At 50.4% G+C, this 20,062-nt stretch overlaps 1 protein-coding gene across 7 annotated transcripts in view; it reads right to left on the reverse strand.

The window, feature by feature from the left end:
* Positions 1 to 492: 492 nt before the first annotated feature.
* The window catches only part of CCDC93 (CCC complex scaffolding subunit CCDC93), a 107,192-nt gene continuing 87,622 nt past the window's right edge, over positions 493 to 20,062 (reverse strand). For all 7 annotated transcript variants that reach the window (XM_078782460.1, XM_078782459.1, XM_078782457.1 and 4 more), the window contains 2 exons: positions 962 to 1,075; positions 493 to 711 (listed from right to left, as the gene is read on the reverse strand). In XM_078782460.1, coding sequence (XP_078638586.1) covers positions 661 to 711; positions 962 to 1,075 — 165 coding nt within the window. In that variant the 3' untranslated portion in view covers positions 493 to 660. The remainder of the gene's footprint in view (positions 712 to 961; positions 1,076 to 20,062) is intronic.

The following is a 20,062-nucleotide window of genomic DNA, read 5'->3' on the forward strand; positions in this document are numbered from 1 at the left end:
GGCAGAAAAGGTCACGAGACAAGGATATGTGGGAGTGGATGAAGGGACTGAGGGAAGTGAGTGATTTGAGGTGGGTGGAGGTATGTGAAGGTGCAAGAGTAGGCAGTGGGGCAAAGGAGAATAAGTAGGAGTGGATGAATGCTTTGAGGGACATGAGTGAAGAGGCGGAGGTTAATGGGAGAAGGGGTTACTGGGTATATCCCTTCAGGAGGCCACGACTGTCCAGTACGGAAATGGTGTCTCCTAAAAAACAGCCAAAGGTGTGGGAAAATTCATTTTTCCACCTGGCCTAGTTGTGCCATCCCACACAGTGGTCCTGTGAAGAGGTTTCCTTGTTTCAGGACCAGCTGGAGGTTATGCCAGCTTTTCATCATCTTCATTTTCTTTGTAGCCCTTTACAAATGAGTGGAATTCAGCCCTGTTTCAGGTGAACTTCAATAATAATATAAAAAAATCAAAAGACAAAAAAATCATTTGCTGAGCAAAGGTGGCAACAGTGAAAATCATTTAATGAATCGGTGCAGCAAACATGTTGTCCGGGCCTCATTTTTGCTCCGTGAATACTCCAATACCTCTCTGCCAGGATGCTAAACACTGATTGCAGGAGTTCTTGATCCTGATCTAAAAATATCCTCACAGAGTCACCCTTGATCCTTGTTCTTAGCTCTGAGCTCTGAGCTTTGATAGCAACATTTCATTCTTCCGGCACTCCTGAAAGAAAAACAGAAATAAATGACAACAGCAGGCTGTGTCCAAACTATCTCCACCTTTGAAATAAACTTGCATCTAAATACTGACAACGATGCCATTGAAATAGGAAGTGATCTCTAGCAAAGGGAGTAAATAAAATTAAAACATCCCTCACCATTAACGCTCACAGACTCACAATTTCCACAAATATTTGATCGAGAAATTAAAAAGAACAAAAAAATTGCAGTGACTAATGAAAAAGGCCCATTACCGCCTTGAACTCCTTGACAGTCTTGAAGTAGAGCCGCTGTTTCTCCAGGAGGTCGAGATACTCGTCATTCAGTTGGTCACGTCGCATCTTATTCTCCTGCCGTTTCTTCTCTGCCTAAAACAAAGGAAAACAAACTTTTCATCATGGAGCAAGGCAGAATCACAAGTGAAAACACATCGCCGCTACGTGGATGTGGACTTTGCTGGAATTTAGGTGAAAGCAATGATTTTACACCGCGCAGCGAAAAATGGGGTGAAGCAATTGGTTATTTGAGCATGTATATATAATACTAGCAGAAGTACCCGGCATTGCCGGGCGGGGGAGGGGAGGGGAGGGGGAAGGGGAGGGGAGGGGAACGGGGGGGAGGGGAGGAGAGGGGGGGGGTGAGGGGTGGGAGGGGGGAGGGGGTGGGTGGGAGGGGGGAGGGGGGAGGGGGAGGGGGGAGGGGGAGGGGAGGGGAGTGGAGGGCCAGTCAACAATGACGTTGCAGTTCTCATGGTCGGAGAGCAGCACAACAATCGCGACATCGTCCTGCATCTTCGCAACAGCACGAAGCGGATTTTTGGAGACTCACCGATCCTGTGACGCCCTCCAGTACCGGCGTTGCCGGGCGGGGGAAGGGAGACCCGCACATTACACACATTACAACATTACACACACACAAACTGTGTTTTATGTTCAATGGTCTGGCAGCGGGGACGTAACATCACGTGATCGCTCTGAGCGAATCAGCGCGCTGCTCTGCCACCAGGTCAGATTCCCTGTATAATATTCCTCGCTGAAATGCGCTGAGGTAAATATGAATAAAAAATATGGATCTTGTCAAATATTTTTAGGTAGGCCATATCCTTCCCAGGCTCAATGGCCATGTCTGTGCCAAATATCAAGTACGTGAGCCTCTCCATTTAGGAGTCCATCGGTAACATTACACACACACAAACTGTGTTTTATGTTCAATGGTCCGGCGGCGGGAATGGAACATCACGTGATCGCTCTGAGCGAATCAGCGCGCTGCTCTGCCACCGCCTCAGATTCCGTGTATAATATTGTTGCGATTATGGAATTTGGCCTCCATATCCGCTTGTAAATATTCCCCTATTTTCTCCAATACTCCCCAACTTTCCCCAATCCCCCATTCCCTAGTCCCATTGCATGTAAATAACAATCAGTAGAGCCGACCTTCCCCTTATTCCCCCATTAAATGTCGTGCCCAGGTCCACCGCACCACACGTAGACAACTTTCGGACATCTTCCTAGTTATTCTTATTCTATGTCAGTTAAGGCCTCGTCTCCATTAATTATGACTCTTCGTTGCACCAGAATGTGATTATATGGCATCAGTAGTGAGTTTAGGACCTTTCCCATACCTCCTTCCATCTTCTTCCCCAACGATTACAACAACAACAGAGATGGCGGCGGAGCGGGGGAGGATGCGTCCTCACACCGGCTCGATTAGCTCCAGACCATGCGCTCCACGGGGTTACCACGAAGGGGCTCCTTGTCAGCTCCTCGTCAAGGGCGGAGCCTGGTAAACCCCCCCGCACGCACCCAATGAGAAGCAACGTGCCGATTCCACGAGGCGGAGCTAACGAGCCGAGGGCGTGTCACTCCCCGCCGGATATACGCGGCCCCGCGCCGGATGTGACGTGAGATGCGCACCCAGCTTGGAGAAGGAAAGCCACCTGCGAGCGCTGAGAGAGATGCGCACCCAGCTTGGAGAAGGAAAGCCACCTGCGAGCGCTGAGAGAGATGCGCACCGAGCTTGGAGAAGGAAAGCCACCTGCGAGCGCTGAGTCAGATGCGCCCCCAGCTTGAGCAGACAAGACGCCATCCGAGCGCTGCGACCTCCCCGCATCTCTGGACCGGACCGAGTCGATTCTGACCTTTGAGCCCAGGTGCACCTGGATCCATCGCTACCCGCCTGTCCTTTCCATCAATCCCCGTGTGAGTCAGCATTTTGTCCCGTTTATCTGTCGTCTGTTGGGAATAATATAAGATTGTGTCTAAGTGCTTGTCTTTCTATGCTGTCCCTCTTGTAGTTGTAATCTAACCTTCCGCCTTAATATAACCTCCTCCGGAGGTCTTGAGAACTGAACCCCTGGTGTCGTATTGTGTTATTGTAGTCCAGCCGGGTGTCTTCTTTTTCTTATTGAGCCAGCGTGGCGCGGCTTCGTCAACGTCGAGTATAATCGGTAACTTGTGCAGACGTGGTCATACCAAAACCGCTCGGTAAACTAACATCTAAGCCACGTCTGTAACAATTGGTGTCGAGGAGTGAGATTCGGACCCGGGACTAAATTAGTTAGGCCCAAATTTTGGGAGGGAAAATCGGTTCGGAGCGCGTACTGCGCTCGACAAAATCGAGCCGGAGCGCGGTCCCGCGGTTACTGCGCTCGCCGAAATTATAACGAAAAAAAAAAAAAATTTGGATTTGTTTTACGAAACTCGAATTTTGCAAGTCGCGCTATGGCGGATCAAGACGGCTGGGGTCCGGTAGCGGAGAGTGAAGCAGGGTCGGTCCAGGACCAAATTGAGGGACATGAGGAGAGCGAAACAGCGAGGGTAGCAGGCACGCAAAATGGCGCCTCGCAAGAGCGCGCGGTAGCCGAGCCCGCTGTATCAACGGGCTTTAACATGCAGCCGATTGACATACAGGCCCTCATTGCGCAGCTACAGGCAGCTGTACAGATGAGTATGGGGAGCCAAATTGAGCGATTGGGTGAGCGATTGGGAAACCAAATTGAAGAAATAACGAACCGAATGAGGGCTCGGAGTGAGCGATTGAAGGGCCAACTGGGGGTAATGAGGGACGAAGCGAGGGCTCGGAGTGAGCGATTGGGGGTAATGGGAAACCAGATGGGGGTAATGAGGGACGAAGCGAGGGGTACTGGGGAGGAGTTAGACAACGGGATAAAAGAAGTAAAGAATGGGTTAACGGGGGTAGAAAACAGAATGGCCGCTCAAGAGAATCAGATAGAGGGAGTGAAACATGGGTTAACGGGGGTAGAAAACAGAATGGCCGCTCAAGAGAATCAAATAGAGGGAGTGAAACATGGGTTAATGGGGGTAGAAAATAGAATGGCTGCCCAGGAGAATCAGATAGAGGGAGTGAAACATGGGTTAACGGGGGTAGAAAACAGAATGGCCGCTCAAGAGAATCAGATAGAGGGAGTGAAACATGGGTTAATGGGGGTAGAAAATAGAATGGCTGCCCAGGAGAATCAGATAGAGGGAGTGAAAAATGGGGTAGAGGGAGAGGAGATCAGAAGAGGAGTGAGTGAGGAGGTCGGAGGAGTGCGCAAGGAGGTGAGGCACTGTGAGGAGCACATGGAGAAGGAGGTGAGAAAGGGGACTGTAAAGTTACAAGGGGGCATAGAGGACCTGACGCAGGAGGTGGAGCAGCTGACGGTGGGACAGACGGAGTTAGTGGAGCAGGTTCAAAGGAACACTGCGGTATTAGGAGGGTTGAAAGCGACACAGAAAGAAGTGGAAGAGGGGGTGAGCGAAATTAAGAAGCGACGGAGAGGGGATAACAAAGAGATAAAAGAGGAGATAAAAGAATTGGTCCAAAGTCTGTGTTTGGATCGTGATGTGCTCATTAACCGGATGAGGGATTCGCAGGTGATGGAGGAGAAGCGAAGAGGAAGAGGACCTGGTGTAAGTGGTGACCAATATGGTCGTGCGTATGATGCGCCAGGGGATTTAAGAAGCTTGGGGGTCGAGATGGACCCGGGTGTTCGTGAAAGGCCGTTGGTGAAGTGTGCGACAGGTCTGGTGTGCGAAAAAGGAGGTGTGCAAGAAAGTCCGACTCTGGGGTGTGTGAGGAAAAAGTGCGTGCCAAGGAGTGAGTGTGCTGGCGAGAGTGAGTCGGTCGTAGCGCGTGTGCGAGGGAGCACATGGAAGCGTGGTGTGGTGAGTGTTACAGAGGGTGTGACCGGAGAGTGTGCGCGAGAAAGGTGTGTGACGGCCAGGTGCATGAGGAAAGAGTGCGCTGTCAGAAGTAAGGAAGAGTGTCCACCTGTGGTGAGTGTTACAGAGGGTGTAACGGGAGAGTGTGCGCGAGAAAGGTGTGTGACGGACAGGTGCATGAGGAAAGAGTGCGCTGTCAGAAGTAAGGAAGAGTGTCCACCTGTGGTGAGTGTTACAGAGGGTGTAACGGGAGAGTGTGCGCGAGAAAGGTGTGTGACGGACAGGTGCATGAGGAAAGAGTGCGCTGTCAGAAGTAAGGAAGAGTGTCCACCTGTGGTGAGTGTTACAGAGGGTGTAACGGGAGAGTGTGCGCGAGAAAGGTGTGTGACGGACAGGTGCATGAGGAAAGAGTGTGCTGTCAAGAGTAAGGGTGAGTGCGTTGTCACGAGTGGAGGTGAAAGTAGCGAGAGTGACATGGAGCGTGAGTTAGTTGTGACAGGTGAGCGAGGATGTACACCTGGGATGGAAGGATGCACACCTGGAATGGTAGAGCGTGAGTGGGAATGCCCGCTGGAGTTGGTGGTGAGGCACATGGTTGGGTGTGCGAATGAGGGCACACCTGTGATTGTCACAGAGGAGGTGACCGAGGAGGGGGCGCGAAGCGGTGTATTGGTGAGGTGTGCGAGCAACGAATGTGTGCCAAAGTGTTCGGTGGTCAGGTGTGTGACCAAGGCTGTGAGTGGAATGGGTGTACCTGGGTGTGTAAGGAAAGGTACGAGGAGCATGGGCACGGCTGGATGTGTGAGCAAGGAACGGGCTGCGGGGTGTAAGCGTCCAGGTGAAGCATCGACGTTACACGGGTTAGAGGTTAGAGCGACTTTTAGCCGAAGCAGGCCCTCGGTGCGTGCCGGGCCTCGCTTTGAACGGCCGCGTCCAGGCTCCACTAGGCGGAGCTGGCAGCCCGATAGAAAGGGTCGTCATGGCGACCACTTTTTGGTGAGACGTGCCGGCAGGTCGAGATCGGGGCATTGGATGGCTCCGTGCCGAGATGGTGCGTGGGATCTCGGGCCGGGTAAACCTCCTTCCCTGCACCGAAGGCAGGATGCAGCCAGCCACTGGCACAGGACAACCAGCATCCATTGCTTGGCTTTACGAAGCCGGGCTTTGGACGGGAATTGGCGCACCGAGAGGTATTAGTGAGTAGACGGGTGATGAGGTTAGTGTTTTGGACCCAAAATTAGAGAAAAACAAAATTTGATGATTGGCAAAGGATTGGCAGTAGTGATTGGCAGATGATGGGCAGTGATTGGCAAATTTTTAATTTGTGGAAATTTGATGTGCAAAATTTATAGTGAGAGACCCCCGATGTGGTGGGATGGCAAATCCACCATCCTTCCCATAGGGGGGCAAAGGAGCAATAGATTATGGGGTGTATGGCAGTGAAAACTAGCCCGGGTGGGTTAGGATATGGTGTGTAGGGATCTAGAGAAGATGACCTTAGGTAACGTTAAGGTTAGTTAGTGACTGATACCTGTAGTGGGGACGCAGGTAGATTAGTATGGATGATAATGACGAGGGAGCGCAATAGTTTAAAGGGACGACTGGGAAGCGCAAGTTTCAGAAGGGAGTAGTTAGCTGAGATGATGCTGTGTGTGTGAGGATTGAACAGGTGTGATTGCACAGGTGTGCAACTGGACAGGTGTGTGGAGCAGTGTATGAGTAGTGAGTGTTGTGGATCAGCGCGAATGCGCTTGGGGAGAGAAGGGTGCCGGTGGCACCAGGTGTGAGAGCACAGGTGTGCAAATACAGGTGTGTGGAGAGAGTTGGAGTAAGTGGTACGGAGTGGTGTGCATGGTGTGAAGGTGTGAATGGGGGAAGAGTGGACCCCCATCACGGACACCCGGGGCGGGTAGTGTAAGTGTTAGGTAGAGGGTGCAGGTAAATTGTGGTTGGATATTGGCATTTGTGGTGCGGTTGCAGAATGGTGTTGTGAATGGGTGCATTAGTGTTGTGGAAATGGCTGGGCGTGTAGCCTGTTAGTGTGTGTAGTTGGTTGGGCACTCCACCACTGTGAGGATGTCGGCCAGGTGAGGCCGCAGGTGGGCTCTGGGAGCCGGTAGTTGTGAGTGGGTGCCTGAGGATCCCGGGTGTGGATCGGGCAGCCCAGTGCCAGAGAGGGCACGGAGTGGGGAGAGAGCCAGAGGGCCTTCCCCTGGTAGTTAGGTTAGGGTAAGGAGCAGGTAAGCTCGGAGGCAACTGCAGTGGTGGAGGTGTGCAGGTGGGTAGACCCACTGGGAGAGGTACACGTCGCAGCCCAGAAATTGTACGAGGGCACCGGGAGATGAATCGGGGGAGTGAGACCCCAAATTGAAGAGCACCACAGTCTGGCCAATGGGAATTGGTTTTTAGAACCCATAGTGTAAGAGGGCCAATGGTTTGGCCGGAGAAAGACCCCGGGTAGTGTAAAGTTGTTAAAGTCATTTAGGAAATAGTTAGGATTGATGAACCTGTCGCACCATACGCAGCCACTTACCTGTGGTGATGATGATGACTCCACACCTGTGTTTTCTTTGTTTGTGTTGCAGAAATGAGAATTGTTGTTGGATTTGTGAGACGCATCACGACGTGGATGAGACATTGGGGTGATTCCATCTCTCCCTCCCTAGGAGGGACTGATGATGAATTGGTGATGGTAAATTTTGATGAGAGTTGAAAATGGCAAATTTGATTGGTTAGGAGGGAGAGAAGACGAATTTGGTATATGGGAGGAACGGGGAAGACAGTAGGGATGTTTGTTGATTTGTAAAGTAGATGTTTATGGGTAGTGTTGTGTTTTGTGGATGCAGTAAGGGGTAAGGGAGGGGCCATGTAGGTTACCTGGTGGGGGGGGGCGTACGATAGGAACGTACCTGTCTCACCTGGTTCCCATGTGCCCCCAGTGTGCATCACCTTACATTGCGTGCACTTTTGCGCCCTTACCACCTTACTCACTGGTCTGCTCCTTTTGTCTCCCACCTCCGAGGATCTGGCTTTGGGGTAGAGAGAGAGGAGAGAGAGGTGCTGGCTGCGCAGTTGTGGGCCTGCACTTTTGCTGTTTGCTGCCGGGATCGATACACCATATGGACCGCAATGTTTGTGGCCACCCACAATGGACCGCAGTTCGTTTGCGGCCAAGCACCACCCGGGGATGGACCTATGGGTCAACGTGGCACCTATGCCATACAGGTGAACCACTTTTAGTTAACACCAAGTGCACCACAAGAAGAGCAAGAGACACCTGCAGGGTTAGGGGTTGTCGAATTTATTTTTATTCCAATGAACAATGGTGACTGCACCGATTGGTGGTGGGGTGGTGCTTTTGATGCTGGGAAAGGGTGCTCTGCACGTTATTAAAGGCCGTCGGCCACAGAGCACTCGTGGGTTGGTGTATCGATGCTGGCAAGCGCGCTCTCTCTATGCATAACATCTGCATGTGTTCCTCCAAAGACAGGTCCTGGATCGTAGTGTAGATATCAGCGTAATCTTGTAAATAATGCTCCCTACCGGCTGTATGTTTAGTTTGAGAATTCTTTCCGGATTCGGTTATCCTGTGGGTGTGTTTCTGTGAGGAGAAGGGTGCAACGTCGCAGGGGGACATATTTACTCATTTGTGAATATCTGTAAAACTGTCGCACTCAGGGTAGAGTTAATAGTAGAGGGAACTACATTGCGTGCCACACTAAAGTAGGTAAAAATTTATCGGGTCGGGACGCCCCGAGGGTAGAGAAGGGTGCAATGTTGCGAATATGGAATTTGGCCTCCATATCCGCTTGTAAATATTCCCCTATTTTCTCCAATACTCCCCAACTTTCCCCAATCCCCCATTCCCTAGTCCCATTGCATGTAAATAACAATCAGTAGAGCCGACCTTCCCCTTATTCCCCCATTAAATGTCGTGCCCAGGTCCACCGCACCACACGTAGACAACTTTCGGACATCTTCCTAGTTATTCTTATTCTATGTCAGTTAAGGCCTCGTCTCCATTAATTATGACTCTTCGTTGCACCAGAATGTGATTATATGGCATCAGTAGTGAGTTTAGGACCTTTCCCATACCTCCTTCCATCTTCTTCCCCAACGATTACAACAACAACAGAGATGGCGGCGGAGCGGGGGAGGATGCGTCCTCACACCGGCTCGATTAGCTCCAGACCATGCGCTCCACGGGGTTACCACGAAGGGGCTCCTTGTCAGCTCCTCGTCAAGGGCGGAGCCTGGTAAACCCCCCCGCACGCACCCAATGAGAAGCAACGTGCCGATTCCACGAGGCGGAGCTAACGAGCCGAGGGCGTGTCACTCCCCGCCGGATATACGCGGCCCCGCGCCGGATGTGACGTGAGATGCGCACCCAGCTTGGAGAAGGAAAGCCACCTGCGAGCGCTGAGAGAGATGCGCACCCAGCTTGGAGAAGGAAAGCCACCTGCGAGCGCTGAGAGAGATGCGCACCGAGCTTGGAGAAGGAAAGCCACCTGCGAGCGCTGAGTCAGATGCGCCCCCAGCTTGAGCAGACAAGACGCCATCCGAGCGCTGCGACCTCCCCGCATCTCTGGACCGGACCGAGTCGATTCTGACCTTTGAGCCCAGGTGCACCTGGAGCCATCGCTACCCGCCTGTCCTTTCCATCAATCCCCGTGTGAGTCAGCATTTTGTCCCGTTTATCTGTCGTCTGTTGGGAATAATATAAGATTGTGTCTAAGTGCTTGTCTTTCTATGCTGTCCCTCTTGTAGTTGTAATCTAACCTTCCGCCTTAATATAACCTCCTCCGGAGGTCTTGAGAACTGAACCCCTGGTGTCGTATTGTGTTATTGTAGTCCAGCCGGGTGTCTTCTTTTTCTTATTGAGCCAGCATCGCGCGACTTCGTCAACGTCGAGTATAGTCGGGTAATTTGTGCGGACACGACGGCCATTCCGCTCGGCCCACTTTAACATCAAAGTCGTGTCTGTAACAATATTGTTATGGATTTGAGAATTGTGTTTTTTTTTGTGTTGTTGTAAAATATCACCCTCCTTCCTCCATTTGTTGTGTATAAAGGTCAAAGGTCGTTCCCGTTAGTTATTCCATATACCACACGTAGCCAATCATAGATTTACTCCTTGTTCAGTAGTTATCTCCTTATTATGTGTATTAGATTAAGGCTGTGTCTTCCATTAATTGATACTCCATTGCACCGAAGTCAAATAAGCTAGGTCCCCTTTCGTTTTCATCCCAGCGGTGCGAGTGGTTTTCCATCGCCGCAAGACTCCATTAGCCACGAGGTAATCTCGGAGAAGAAGGGGGAGGAGCCAAATCACGGGCGCTGCCCGCCCATCGTCATCAAAAGGGTGGAGCCAGCGAGCCCTGACCAGCCAACCAGGGCTGGGGAAAAACCATCATGGGCGTGGCGCGGGTTGATCTAAAAGCGCGTTATAAAAGCGCCCGCGCAAGCATTTTGAGGGAGAGGCGGCGGATGTGGCAGATGCGTGACGAGCAGTCCACCGGAGTTCAGTTCAGAGGAGGAGAGAGGGAGTTCTGGAAAGGAAAGAGCATAGCCAAGGAGCACAAGGCGAATGAGAATCGGCACGCCCTGCTCGCGGTACCAACCAGCACTCAAAGGAACAGCAAGTGCAGGCACGCGAACCTCGACGTCCCGCGGTCCTCGGATCTCCCTGTCGCCCGTTCTGTGAACCAGAGTGCGAGGAGTCGGAGCTGTCACCTCCAGCCCTGCCGTTTGCACGGACCTGACCCTTTCTCTCCTTCCAGTCCTTCAGTCCTGCCATTCCATCCTTCTGTGTACGTGAGTTTGTTCTGTGTGTCTTGTCCTGGGGTATAAGTTAAGCCTGTTTAGAATAAGTTAATATTTGCACTGTGTCTCCTTCCATTCTTTCTGTCTTTATGTTATTATCCTTCCTTCTTCCTTGGTTTCTTTTGGTTGTAAATAGTAGTAATAAATCATATTCGTATTTCCTACCTTTTGTCTTCTTCTTCTTCTTCTTCACATCCGTTGTCTTTGTCTTTTCCCCATTGAATACCTGTGGCACGATTTGGCCAACGTTCAGGAATCGGGTCTAGTATCTGTTAATAGTTCGTGCCGCGGTTGCTAAAACCGCTCAGCAATTAACATCTGTCCGCGGTACGAACGGGGCTGTGCCACCGGCCTTTCCGGAGGTCGCCGGGCAGCGTCAGGGACCACGTCGGTCAGTTATAGAAGAGGGGATTAATCCCCCCTCTAAGGGGAACCGAGGCCGACGTTGGGTTCCGCAACATTTGGTAGTCAGGAGTTGGGATTCGAACCTGGGACTAAATTTATTTAGCCCAAATTTTGGACACCAATTGTACTATTGGCCGCAACATTTGGTGTCGGGAGCGAGATTCGGACCTGAAGCGCTTAGCGCGCTCAAATTACGAGTGGCCCAAAAATTGTGGTTTATAAAATCCTAAATTTAAAAATCGTGCCATGGATGGTCAAGGCGACGGGATGCCGGTGGGGGCAATAGAAGAGGGGTTAGGGGTAACCCAGGACCTCGGGGAAATGTATGTGGGAGAAATGGAGGAGGAGAACAATGAGGAGGTGGTTGTGGGGGTATCAGGTGCGCAAGATGGCGCCCTCGCGCACGTTGTTGCAGAGGCACAAAATGGCGGCGCTGCGGTAGCCGCGCCCGCGGCGCAAGTGGGAGGGATAGACGTGCAAGCCCTCATTGCGCAGCTGCAGGCCGCCGTGCAAATGGGGATGGGAAAACAATTGGAACGAATGAAAAACAGAATGAGGGCTGATAGTGAGCAATTGGGAGCAATGAGGGACGAAGCGAGGGGTACCAGTGAGCAATTGAGAGACGGGTTAAGTAATATGGGAAATAAATTTGAGGAGTTAGACAATAATTTTAAGGGGTTGAACAATAAATTTGAGGGGTTAGACAACGGGATAAAAGGGGTGAAAAATGGGTTAGCGGGGCTAGAAGACAGGATGGAAGACAAATTGCGGGAAATAGGGGAGCAATCCGCCCGGGAAATCAAACGGATGGGGAACCAGATAGAGGAGGTGAAAATCGGGTTGGAAGGTAAACTGGATGCTCAGAGGGATGAATTGGAACAGATGAGGGCGGCATCTACTAAAGAAATGGAGGAGATGGGGGAGGAGATAAGACGAGGTGTGGGCGAGGATGTCTCGGGGGTACGCGAGGAGGTAAAGCGAGGTAAGGAGCGTATGGAGAAAGAGGTGAGAAGGGGGACAGCAAAGTTACAAGGTGGCATAGAGGAGTTGACGCAGGGGTGGGACAGCTGACAGTGGGACAAAGGGAGTTGAAGGAACAGGTACAAAAGAATACGGCTGTGATCGAGGGGTTGAAGGCGACCCAGAAGGAAATAAAGAGGGACGTAGCCGTCATTAAGAAGGAGTGTCAGACTGTACATGAGGGACTAACAGCAAGGTTGGACGAGGTGACAGAGGCAGTGGAGACGAAGGACCGGGAGGTGAGGACGCATATAGAAACGGTCAAGGTGGCATTAGAGGACGAAATTGAGGAGACGCACCGGGAAATAAAAGAGGTGAAGCAAAAGTTAGAGGAAGTGGAAGAGGGGGTGAGTGAAATTAAGAAGAGACGGAGGGAAACTAAGAGGGAGATAAAGGAGGAGGTGATGGAATATGTACAAGGTCGGTGCTCAAATCCTGATGGTGTGCTTGCTAACCAAATAAAGAGTTTGCAGGTGGCGAAGGAGGTGCGGAGACGGGGTGCCAAGGTGAGTGGCGGTATACTCGGAAATGTATATGGTGTAAGGGGAGATTCAGTCGGCTTGGGGGTTGGTTTGGACCCGGGTGTTCGTGAGAGGCCGCTGGTGAAGTGTACGACAGGTACAGAGTATGAAGGAGGAGGTGTGCGAGGATGTCCGACGATGGGGTGTGTGAGGAAAAAGTGCGCGCCGAGGAGTGAGTGTGCTGTCGAGAGTGAGTTGGTCGTAGCGCGTGTGTGGGGGGGCACATGGAAGCGCGTAGTGGGGAGTGTTACAGAGGAGGTAACGAAAGAATGCACACCTGTGGTGAGTGTTACGGAGGACGTAACGGGAGAGTGTGTGCAAGAGGATGCGCGAGAAAGGTGTGTAACAGAGGAGTGCATGATAACAGAGTGCGCTGTCAAGAGTAAGGGTGAATGCACGACCGAGTGTGGTGGTAAAAGTAGTGAGAGTGACACGGAGCGTGAGTTGGTTGTGGCAGGTGAGAGGATGCACACCTGGAATGGAAGAAAGCACACCTGGAATGGTCGAGCGCGTGTGGGAAAGCACACTCGAGGTAGTAGTACGGCACGTGATTGGGTGTGCAAGTGAGTGCACACCCGTGGTTGTCACAGAGGATGTGACCGAGGAGGGGGCGTGAAGAGGTGTGTTGGTGAGGTGTGCGAACGACGAGTGTGTGCTAAGGTGTGCGGTGGTCAGAGGAGTGACGAAGTCAATGAGTGAACCTGGGGGTGTGTCAGAGAAGGTGCAATGACAAAGAGCATGGAGACAGCTGGATGTGTGAGCAAGGAACGGGCTGCGGGGTGTAAGCATGCAAGTGGAGCATCGACGCCAACCGGGTTAGCGGTTAGATCGACTTATAGCCGAAGCGAGCCCTCGGTGCAGGCCGGGCTTCGTGTGCAGCGGGAACCGGCGGGGATCGTAACCGCGGCGGTTTCAAAGGAACCGCCGTACGCGATCCATGCCGGGCTGCGCTCTGAACGGTCGCATCCGTGCTCCGCTCAGCAGAGCGGGCGGCCCGGTAGGAAGGGTCGGCACGGCGCCCCTTTGTGGTTGAGGCGTTCCGGCAGGGCGAGATCGGGTCATCAGGCGGGAGACCGAAAGGCTCCGCGCCGAGGTGGACCTTGGGATCTCGGCCTGAGCGAAACCCCTTCCCTGCACCGAATGCCGGACGGATCCAACCGCCGGCAACGAACAACCCGCATTCATTGCTCGACTTGGCGAAGCCAAGTTCTGAGCATGTAAAGACGCACCGAGGCTCCAGTTAAAGGACATTTGGTAGGGATAGGGAATTTGTAATTGGAAATTTTTGATTGGTTGCAATTGGATAAGCCAAATTGGTAGTGAGAGATACCCGTTGTGGTGGGATGGCAACTCTGCCATCTGTCACAGCGGGGGCAAAGGAGCAATAGCTATGGGGTTTGGCAGTGAAAACTAGCCCGGGAGGGTTAGGATAATGATAGGGATCTAGAGAAGATGACCATAGGTAACGGTAAGGTTAAGTAGCGACTTTGGACAGGTAGTTGGGGACAAAGAGAGGGTAGTTGGATGATAATGACGAGGGAGCGCAATAATATAAGGGGCGACGGGGAAGCGCGAGTTTTAGAGGGAAACCAGGTAGATCAGATGATGCCGTGTGAGTGTTGGAGGTGTACTCAGGAGTGTTTTGTGAGGAAGTGATTGTGAATTGTATTGAGCATGGAAGTGTATGGAGCAGTGAGTGAGGAACAATTGTGATTGCACAGGTGTGCAACTGAACAGGTGTATGGAGCAGTGCATGAGTGAGTAGTGGGGGTTGTGTGTTGTGTTGACCAAATGGTCCTGGGAGGAAGGAGGGTGCAGGTAGCACCAGGAGTGATTGCACAGGTGTGCAACTACAGGTGTATGGAGAATGGTTGTGTGGAATACATGGAGTGTGGAATATATGGAGTATGGAAGGGATGGTCGTGGAGTGAGTATGGTGGAAACTGTGGAGTGGAGTGGATGGTGCGAAGGTGTGAATGGGGGAAAAGTGGACCCCTATCACGAATACCCGGGGAGGGTAGTTTAAGCGTTAGGTAGAGGGTACAGGTAAATTGTGGTTGGATATTGGCATCTGTGGTGCGTGGTGGAAGATTGGTGTTTGGATGGGTGCATTAGTGTCGTGGAAATGGCTGGGCGTGTAGCCTGTTAGTGTGTGTCGTTGGTTGAGCACTCTGCCACTGTTCGGGTGTCGGCCAGGTGAGGCCAAAGATGGGCTCTGGGAGCCGGTAGAGTTGTTGTGGATGGGGCCCGAGGATCCGGAGGACGGACCCGGATAGCCCAGTGCCAGAGGGCACCGAGTGGGGAGAGCGCCAGAGGGCCTTCCCCAGTAGATAGGTTAGGTTAAGGAGCAGGTAAGCTCGGAGGCAACTACAGTGGTGGAGGTGTGCAGGTGGGTAGACCTGCTGGGAGAGCCACACGACCCAGTCCTGAAATTGTGCAAAGGCACAGGGAGTTGAATCGGGGGAGTGAGACCCCAAATTGATGAAGCACCACAGTTTGGTCAATGGGAATTTGGTTCTTAAAACCGCATAGAGTAAGATTGCCAATGGATTGGCAGGGAAAGACCCCGGGTAGTGTAAAGTGAGTTAATGTCATTTAGAAGATAGTTAGGATTAAGAATCTCCTCGCACCATCTACATCCACTCACCTGAGATGACGTACCTCCACACCATGCCAGATTGTTTTTATTATTTTTGTGCAAATGTTTGGATTGTGAGACGCATCATGACGTGGGTGTGACATTGTGCTTGTTGTTCCATCTCTCCCTCCTTATGAGGATTGATGATGAATTGGGGATGGCAAATTTGGATTAGAGGGATTGTGGGGACGAATTTGGTATGGGGGAAATATAGTGAAGACGAGACGGTAGCAACGAATTTGTAATGTGTAAATTTTTGTAAATATGGGGTAAGGGCAAGGGTAGAGTAGGTAACAGGGGGGGTGACATACGGTAGGGATGAGCTTTTCTCCGCTCAGTCTCCAGACGCACCTCACCTTGCATTGCCTTTATTGATGTGTACCCTTGTGACCTTACCCCTCGCTCACCTGTCTTCTTCCCCCCCCCCCCCTTGTCTCCCACCAGAGGACTGTGCGCCACTGGGCGCCGAGGGGAGCGGGCGGGAGTCCGCCATTGTGTGCCAGAACTCTCGCAACCACAACTGTCTGCATTGATGCACCACTTATGGACCACATGTCTGTGGCTGAGCACCACTTATGGACCCCATGGGTTGGGGCATGGCCCCTCTGCTGGAACCGGCCATGAAGGCCCGAGATATTGCTGGCGGACCTTGGTCACAGGGCACCTATGCCACACAGGTGAACCACCCCTAGTCGGCCCTGTGGGCAATAAATAACAACAATGGACACGTTTTGTGCAAGTTTTATCTCCACCAAATAGGCCGCCAATAAGAAGACGAAGAAGACAACAACTGGAAGAACGACAATAGCCAGCAGAGGGAGCCGAAGAGCAAGACACCACCAGGGGTTTGTTGGTTATTTTTATTATGAACTGTGGTCTGTGCACCGATTGGTGCTTGATGGTGCTTTTGGTGTTTTGGTGCGTTTTTGGTGCTTTCTGGTGTGTCGATGCAGCACAGGCTGTCTCCCCCCCCCTCCCCCCCAAAAGAACAATCACAGGTCCTGGGTTAGTTTTGTAAATACCAGTAGAGTAACTGTAAATAATGCTCCTCCATCGTTCATGTTGTAGTTTGAAGACAATTCCGCAATCGGTTAGCTGTGGGCATGAGTCTGTTAGGCAGGGTGCAATGGAGCAGCGGGACATATTTATTTATGTTTTAAAACTGTCACACTCAGGGTCAGGTTAAATGTAGAGGGAACTACACCTACGTGCCACACTAAAGGTAAAAGTTTAATAGGCCCGGGACGTGCCTAAGAGGAGGAGGGTGCAGTGTTATGGATTTGAGAATTGTGTTTTTTTTGTGTTGTTGTAAAATATCGCCCTCCTTCCTCCATTTGTTGTGTATAAAGGTCAAAGGTCGTTCCCGTTAGTTATTCCATATACCACACGTAGCCAATCATAGATTTCCTCCTTGTTCAGTAGTTATCTCCTTATTATGTGTATTAGATTAAGGCTGTGTCTTCCATTAATTGATACTCCATTGCACCGAAGTCAAATAAGCTACGTCCCCTTTCGTTTTCATCACAGCGGTGCGAGTCGTTTTCCATCGCCGCAAGACTCCATTAGCCACGAGGTAATCTTGGAGAAGGGGGAGGAGCCAAATCACGGGTGTTGCCCACCCATCGTCATCAAAAGGGTGGAGCCAGCGAGCCCTGACCAGCCAACCAGGGCTGGGGAAATACCATCACGGGCGTGGTGCGGGTTGATCTAAAAGCGCGTTATAAAAGCGCCCGCATAAGCATTTTGAGGGAGAGGCGGCGGATGTGGCAGATGCGTGACAAGAGCAGTCCACCGGAGTTCAGTTCAGAGGAGGAGAGAGGGAGTTCTGGAAAGGAAAGAGCATAGCCAAGGAGCACAAGGCGAATGAGAATCGGCACGCCCTGCTCGCGGTACCAACCAGCACTCGAAGGAACAGCAAGTGCGGGCACGCGAACCTCGACGTCCCGCGGTCCTCGGATCTCCCTGTCGCCCATTCTGTGAACCAGAGTGCGAGGAGTCGGAGCTGTCACCTCCAGCCCTGCCGTTTGCACGGACCTGACCCTTTCTCTCCTTCCAGTCCTTCAGTCCTGCCATTCCATCCTTCTGTGTACGTGAGTTTGTTCTGTGTGTCTTGTCCTGGGGTATAAGTTAAGCCTGTTTAGAATAAGTTAATATTTGCACTGTGTCTACTTCCATTCTTTCTGTCTTTATTTTATTATCCTTCCTTCTTCCTTGGTTTATTTTGGTTGTAAATAGTAGTAATAAATCATATTCGTATTTCCTACCTTTTGTCTTCTTCTTCTTCGTCTTCACATCCGTCGTCTTTGTCTTTTCCCCATTGAATACCTGTGGCACGATTTGGCCAACGTTCAGGAATCGGGTCTAGTATCTGTTAATAGTTCGTGCCGCGGTTGCTAAAACCGCTCGGCAATTAACATCTGTCCGCGGTACGAACTGGGCTGTGCCACCAGCCTTTCCGGAGGTCGCTGGGCAGCGTCAGGGACCACGTCGGTCAGTTATAGAAGAGGGGATTAATCCCCCCTCTAAGGGGAACCGAGGCCGACGTTGGGTTCCGCAACAATATTCCTCGCTGAAAAAAAATCTATGTGAAACATGCTACTATCTATGCTAAATCATGCTAAATGCTAATCATGCTAAAATCTATGCTACTTGCTTTGTGTGAGTTTATGGCGGCAAGGAACATCACATGATCGCGTCACGAACATCATTCGTGATCACGTCATCACGTGATCGTGATCGTCATCAATGAGCGCGAATGAGCGAATCAGCGCGCTGCTCTGCCACTGGTTGAGATTCCGTGTATAATATTCCTCGCTGAAAAAAAATCTTTGTGAAACATGCTACTATCTATGCTAAATCATGCTAAATTATGCTAAATGCTAATCATGCTAAAATCTATGCTACTTGCTGTGAGTTTATGGCGGCAAGGAACATCATGTGATCGCTCTGAGCGAATCAGCGCGCTGCTCTGCCACCGATTCAGATTCCGTGTATAATATTCTTCGCTGAAAAAAAATATGGATCAAAAGATTAAAGGAAAAAAACATACGTGGTGTGAATGGCAATGTTCCTCGCTGAAATGTGAAAAAACGCAATCGCTTTTCGCTCAGAATTACGTGCGAACGCGTAACTGTGAGTTTATGGCAGCAAGGAACATCACGTGATCGCTCTGAGCGAATCAGCGCACTGCTCTGCCACCGGTCAGATTCCGTGTATAATATTCCTCGCTGAAATGCGCTGAGGTAAAAATATGGTAAAAAAATATTATGAAATATTTTTTTTTAGGTCGGCCATGTTCTCCCCAGGCTCAATGGCCATGTCTATGCCAAATATCAAGCACGTGAGCCTCTCCGTTTAGGAGTCTATCGGTAACATTACACACACACACACACAAACTGTGTTTTATATATATAGATTGTTCTTCGAGCATGTACTTCAGAGATGGGTTTTTTTTTTTTTACTCTGTCTGCCTTTCTGGAAGTAAAACAAACTTGAAAATCATTCCGAACAGGAGACTTACTGTTTCTTAAGGAGGTCGCAAAAGACACATACAAGAACGCATAACTAATGTAGCATGTTAAATAAGGTGGTGTAGAAGACGCTGGATCAATGGCAATATACTTCCAGTTAATTTTTTTCCAGAAAGTTTAAAATCTATATTTTATTTCAATTGAATTATATACTTCAACACTGTATAACACAACTTACCTTTTTGCACTTTCAAAAACCTTTCATTTAGCAGTACTTGGACAAAGTATTACGGCATTTTACATCATCTCGACCAATCAGATTTGCCACTTGCAGACCCCGCCCATATACTATTTTCACAAGACTGCTTGGGTGAGGTGTTCTGTAAACTCACTAATTGGTCATGCGATGTTAAGCATCCAATAAGCAAGAAACATCAAACAATTAAAGCACAGATTCCTCAATTAGTGATGGTGGTAAATGGTCTCGTGGACACACTGTGTCCTAAAAGTGGAGGTACATCCACAGTTACAGGGATGTTCACACAATGCCAGTGTCTGTAGCACAGCAACTTTAAAATGCAGATGGCAGGACTAGCCTCTCAAATTGTGGATCTATCAGCAGAATATCTGTGTCCATTAGGAGTGGTTGTGCTATAGTGTTGTGCAATATTTACCTCCGCCACCGAAGGTGGATGGAGGTTATGTTTTCACTCCTGTCTGTCTGTCTGTTTGTGAACAAGATATCTCAAAAAGTAGTGGACGGATTCGGACAAAATTTGGCGGAGTGTATGTGACAAGGACGAAATGATTAGATTTTGATGAAGATCTGGATTCGGATCCGGCTAATATAATTTTTTAAGTGAATCTTCACCATTGGGAGATCGGGCCAAAAACGATATGTAGCAGGATATCTCAAAAAGTTGTGGACGGACTTGGACGCAACTTGGTGGATAGGTTGTGTGTGTGACAAGGACGAATTGATTCGATTTAGGTGAAGATCTGAACATGGATTCGGATACGAGACTTACTTAATTTTTAAGTAATTCTTCACGATTGAGAGATCGGGCGAAAAGCGATATATAACATGACATTTAAAAAAGTTATTGATGAGTTATGAATAAACTTGGTCGCTGAGTTGGTTAGGTGACAAGAACAAGCCAATTAGATTTTGGTTCAGGTCCGAATCCAGATGAGGCCGAATCCAGATAAAATGTTTTAAACCTCAGCCGAAAAAGAACTATCGCAATGAAGTGCACTTGGACACGACATTTGCAGGTGATATGTTGCTGGAAAATGCCGGGAAAGTTGGAACAGC

Source organism: Myxine glutinosa, chromosome 7 (genome assembly GCF_964187855.1).
Source record: "Myxine glutinosa chromosome 7, kmMyxGlut1.1, whole genome shotgun sequence".
NCBI classification, from domain to species: domain Eukaryota; kingdom Metazoa; phylum Chordata; class Myxini; order Myxiniformes; family Myxinidae; genus Myxine; species Myxine glutinosa.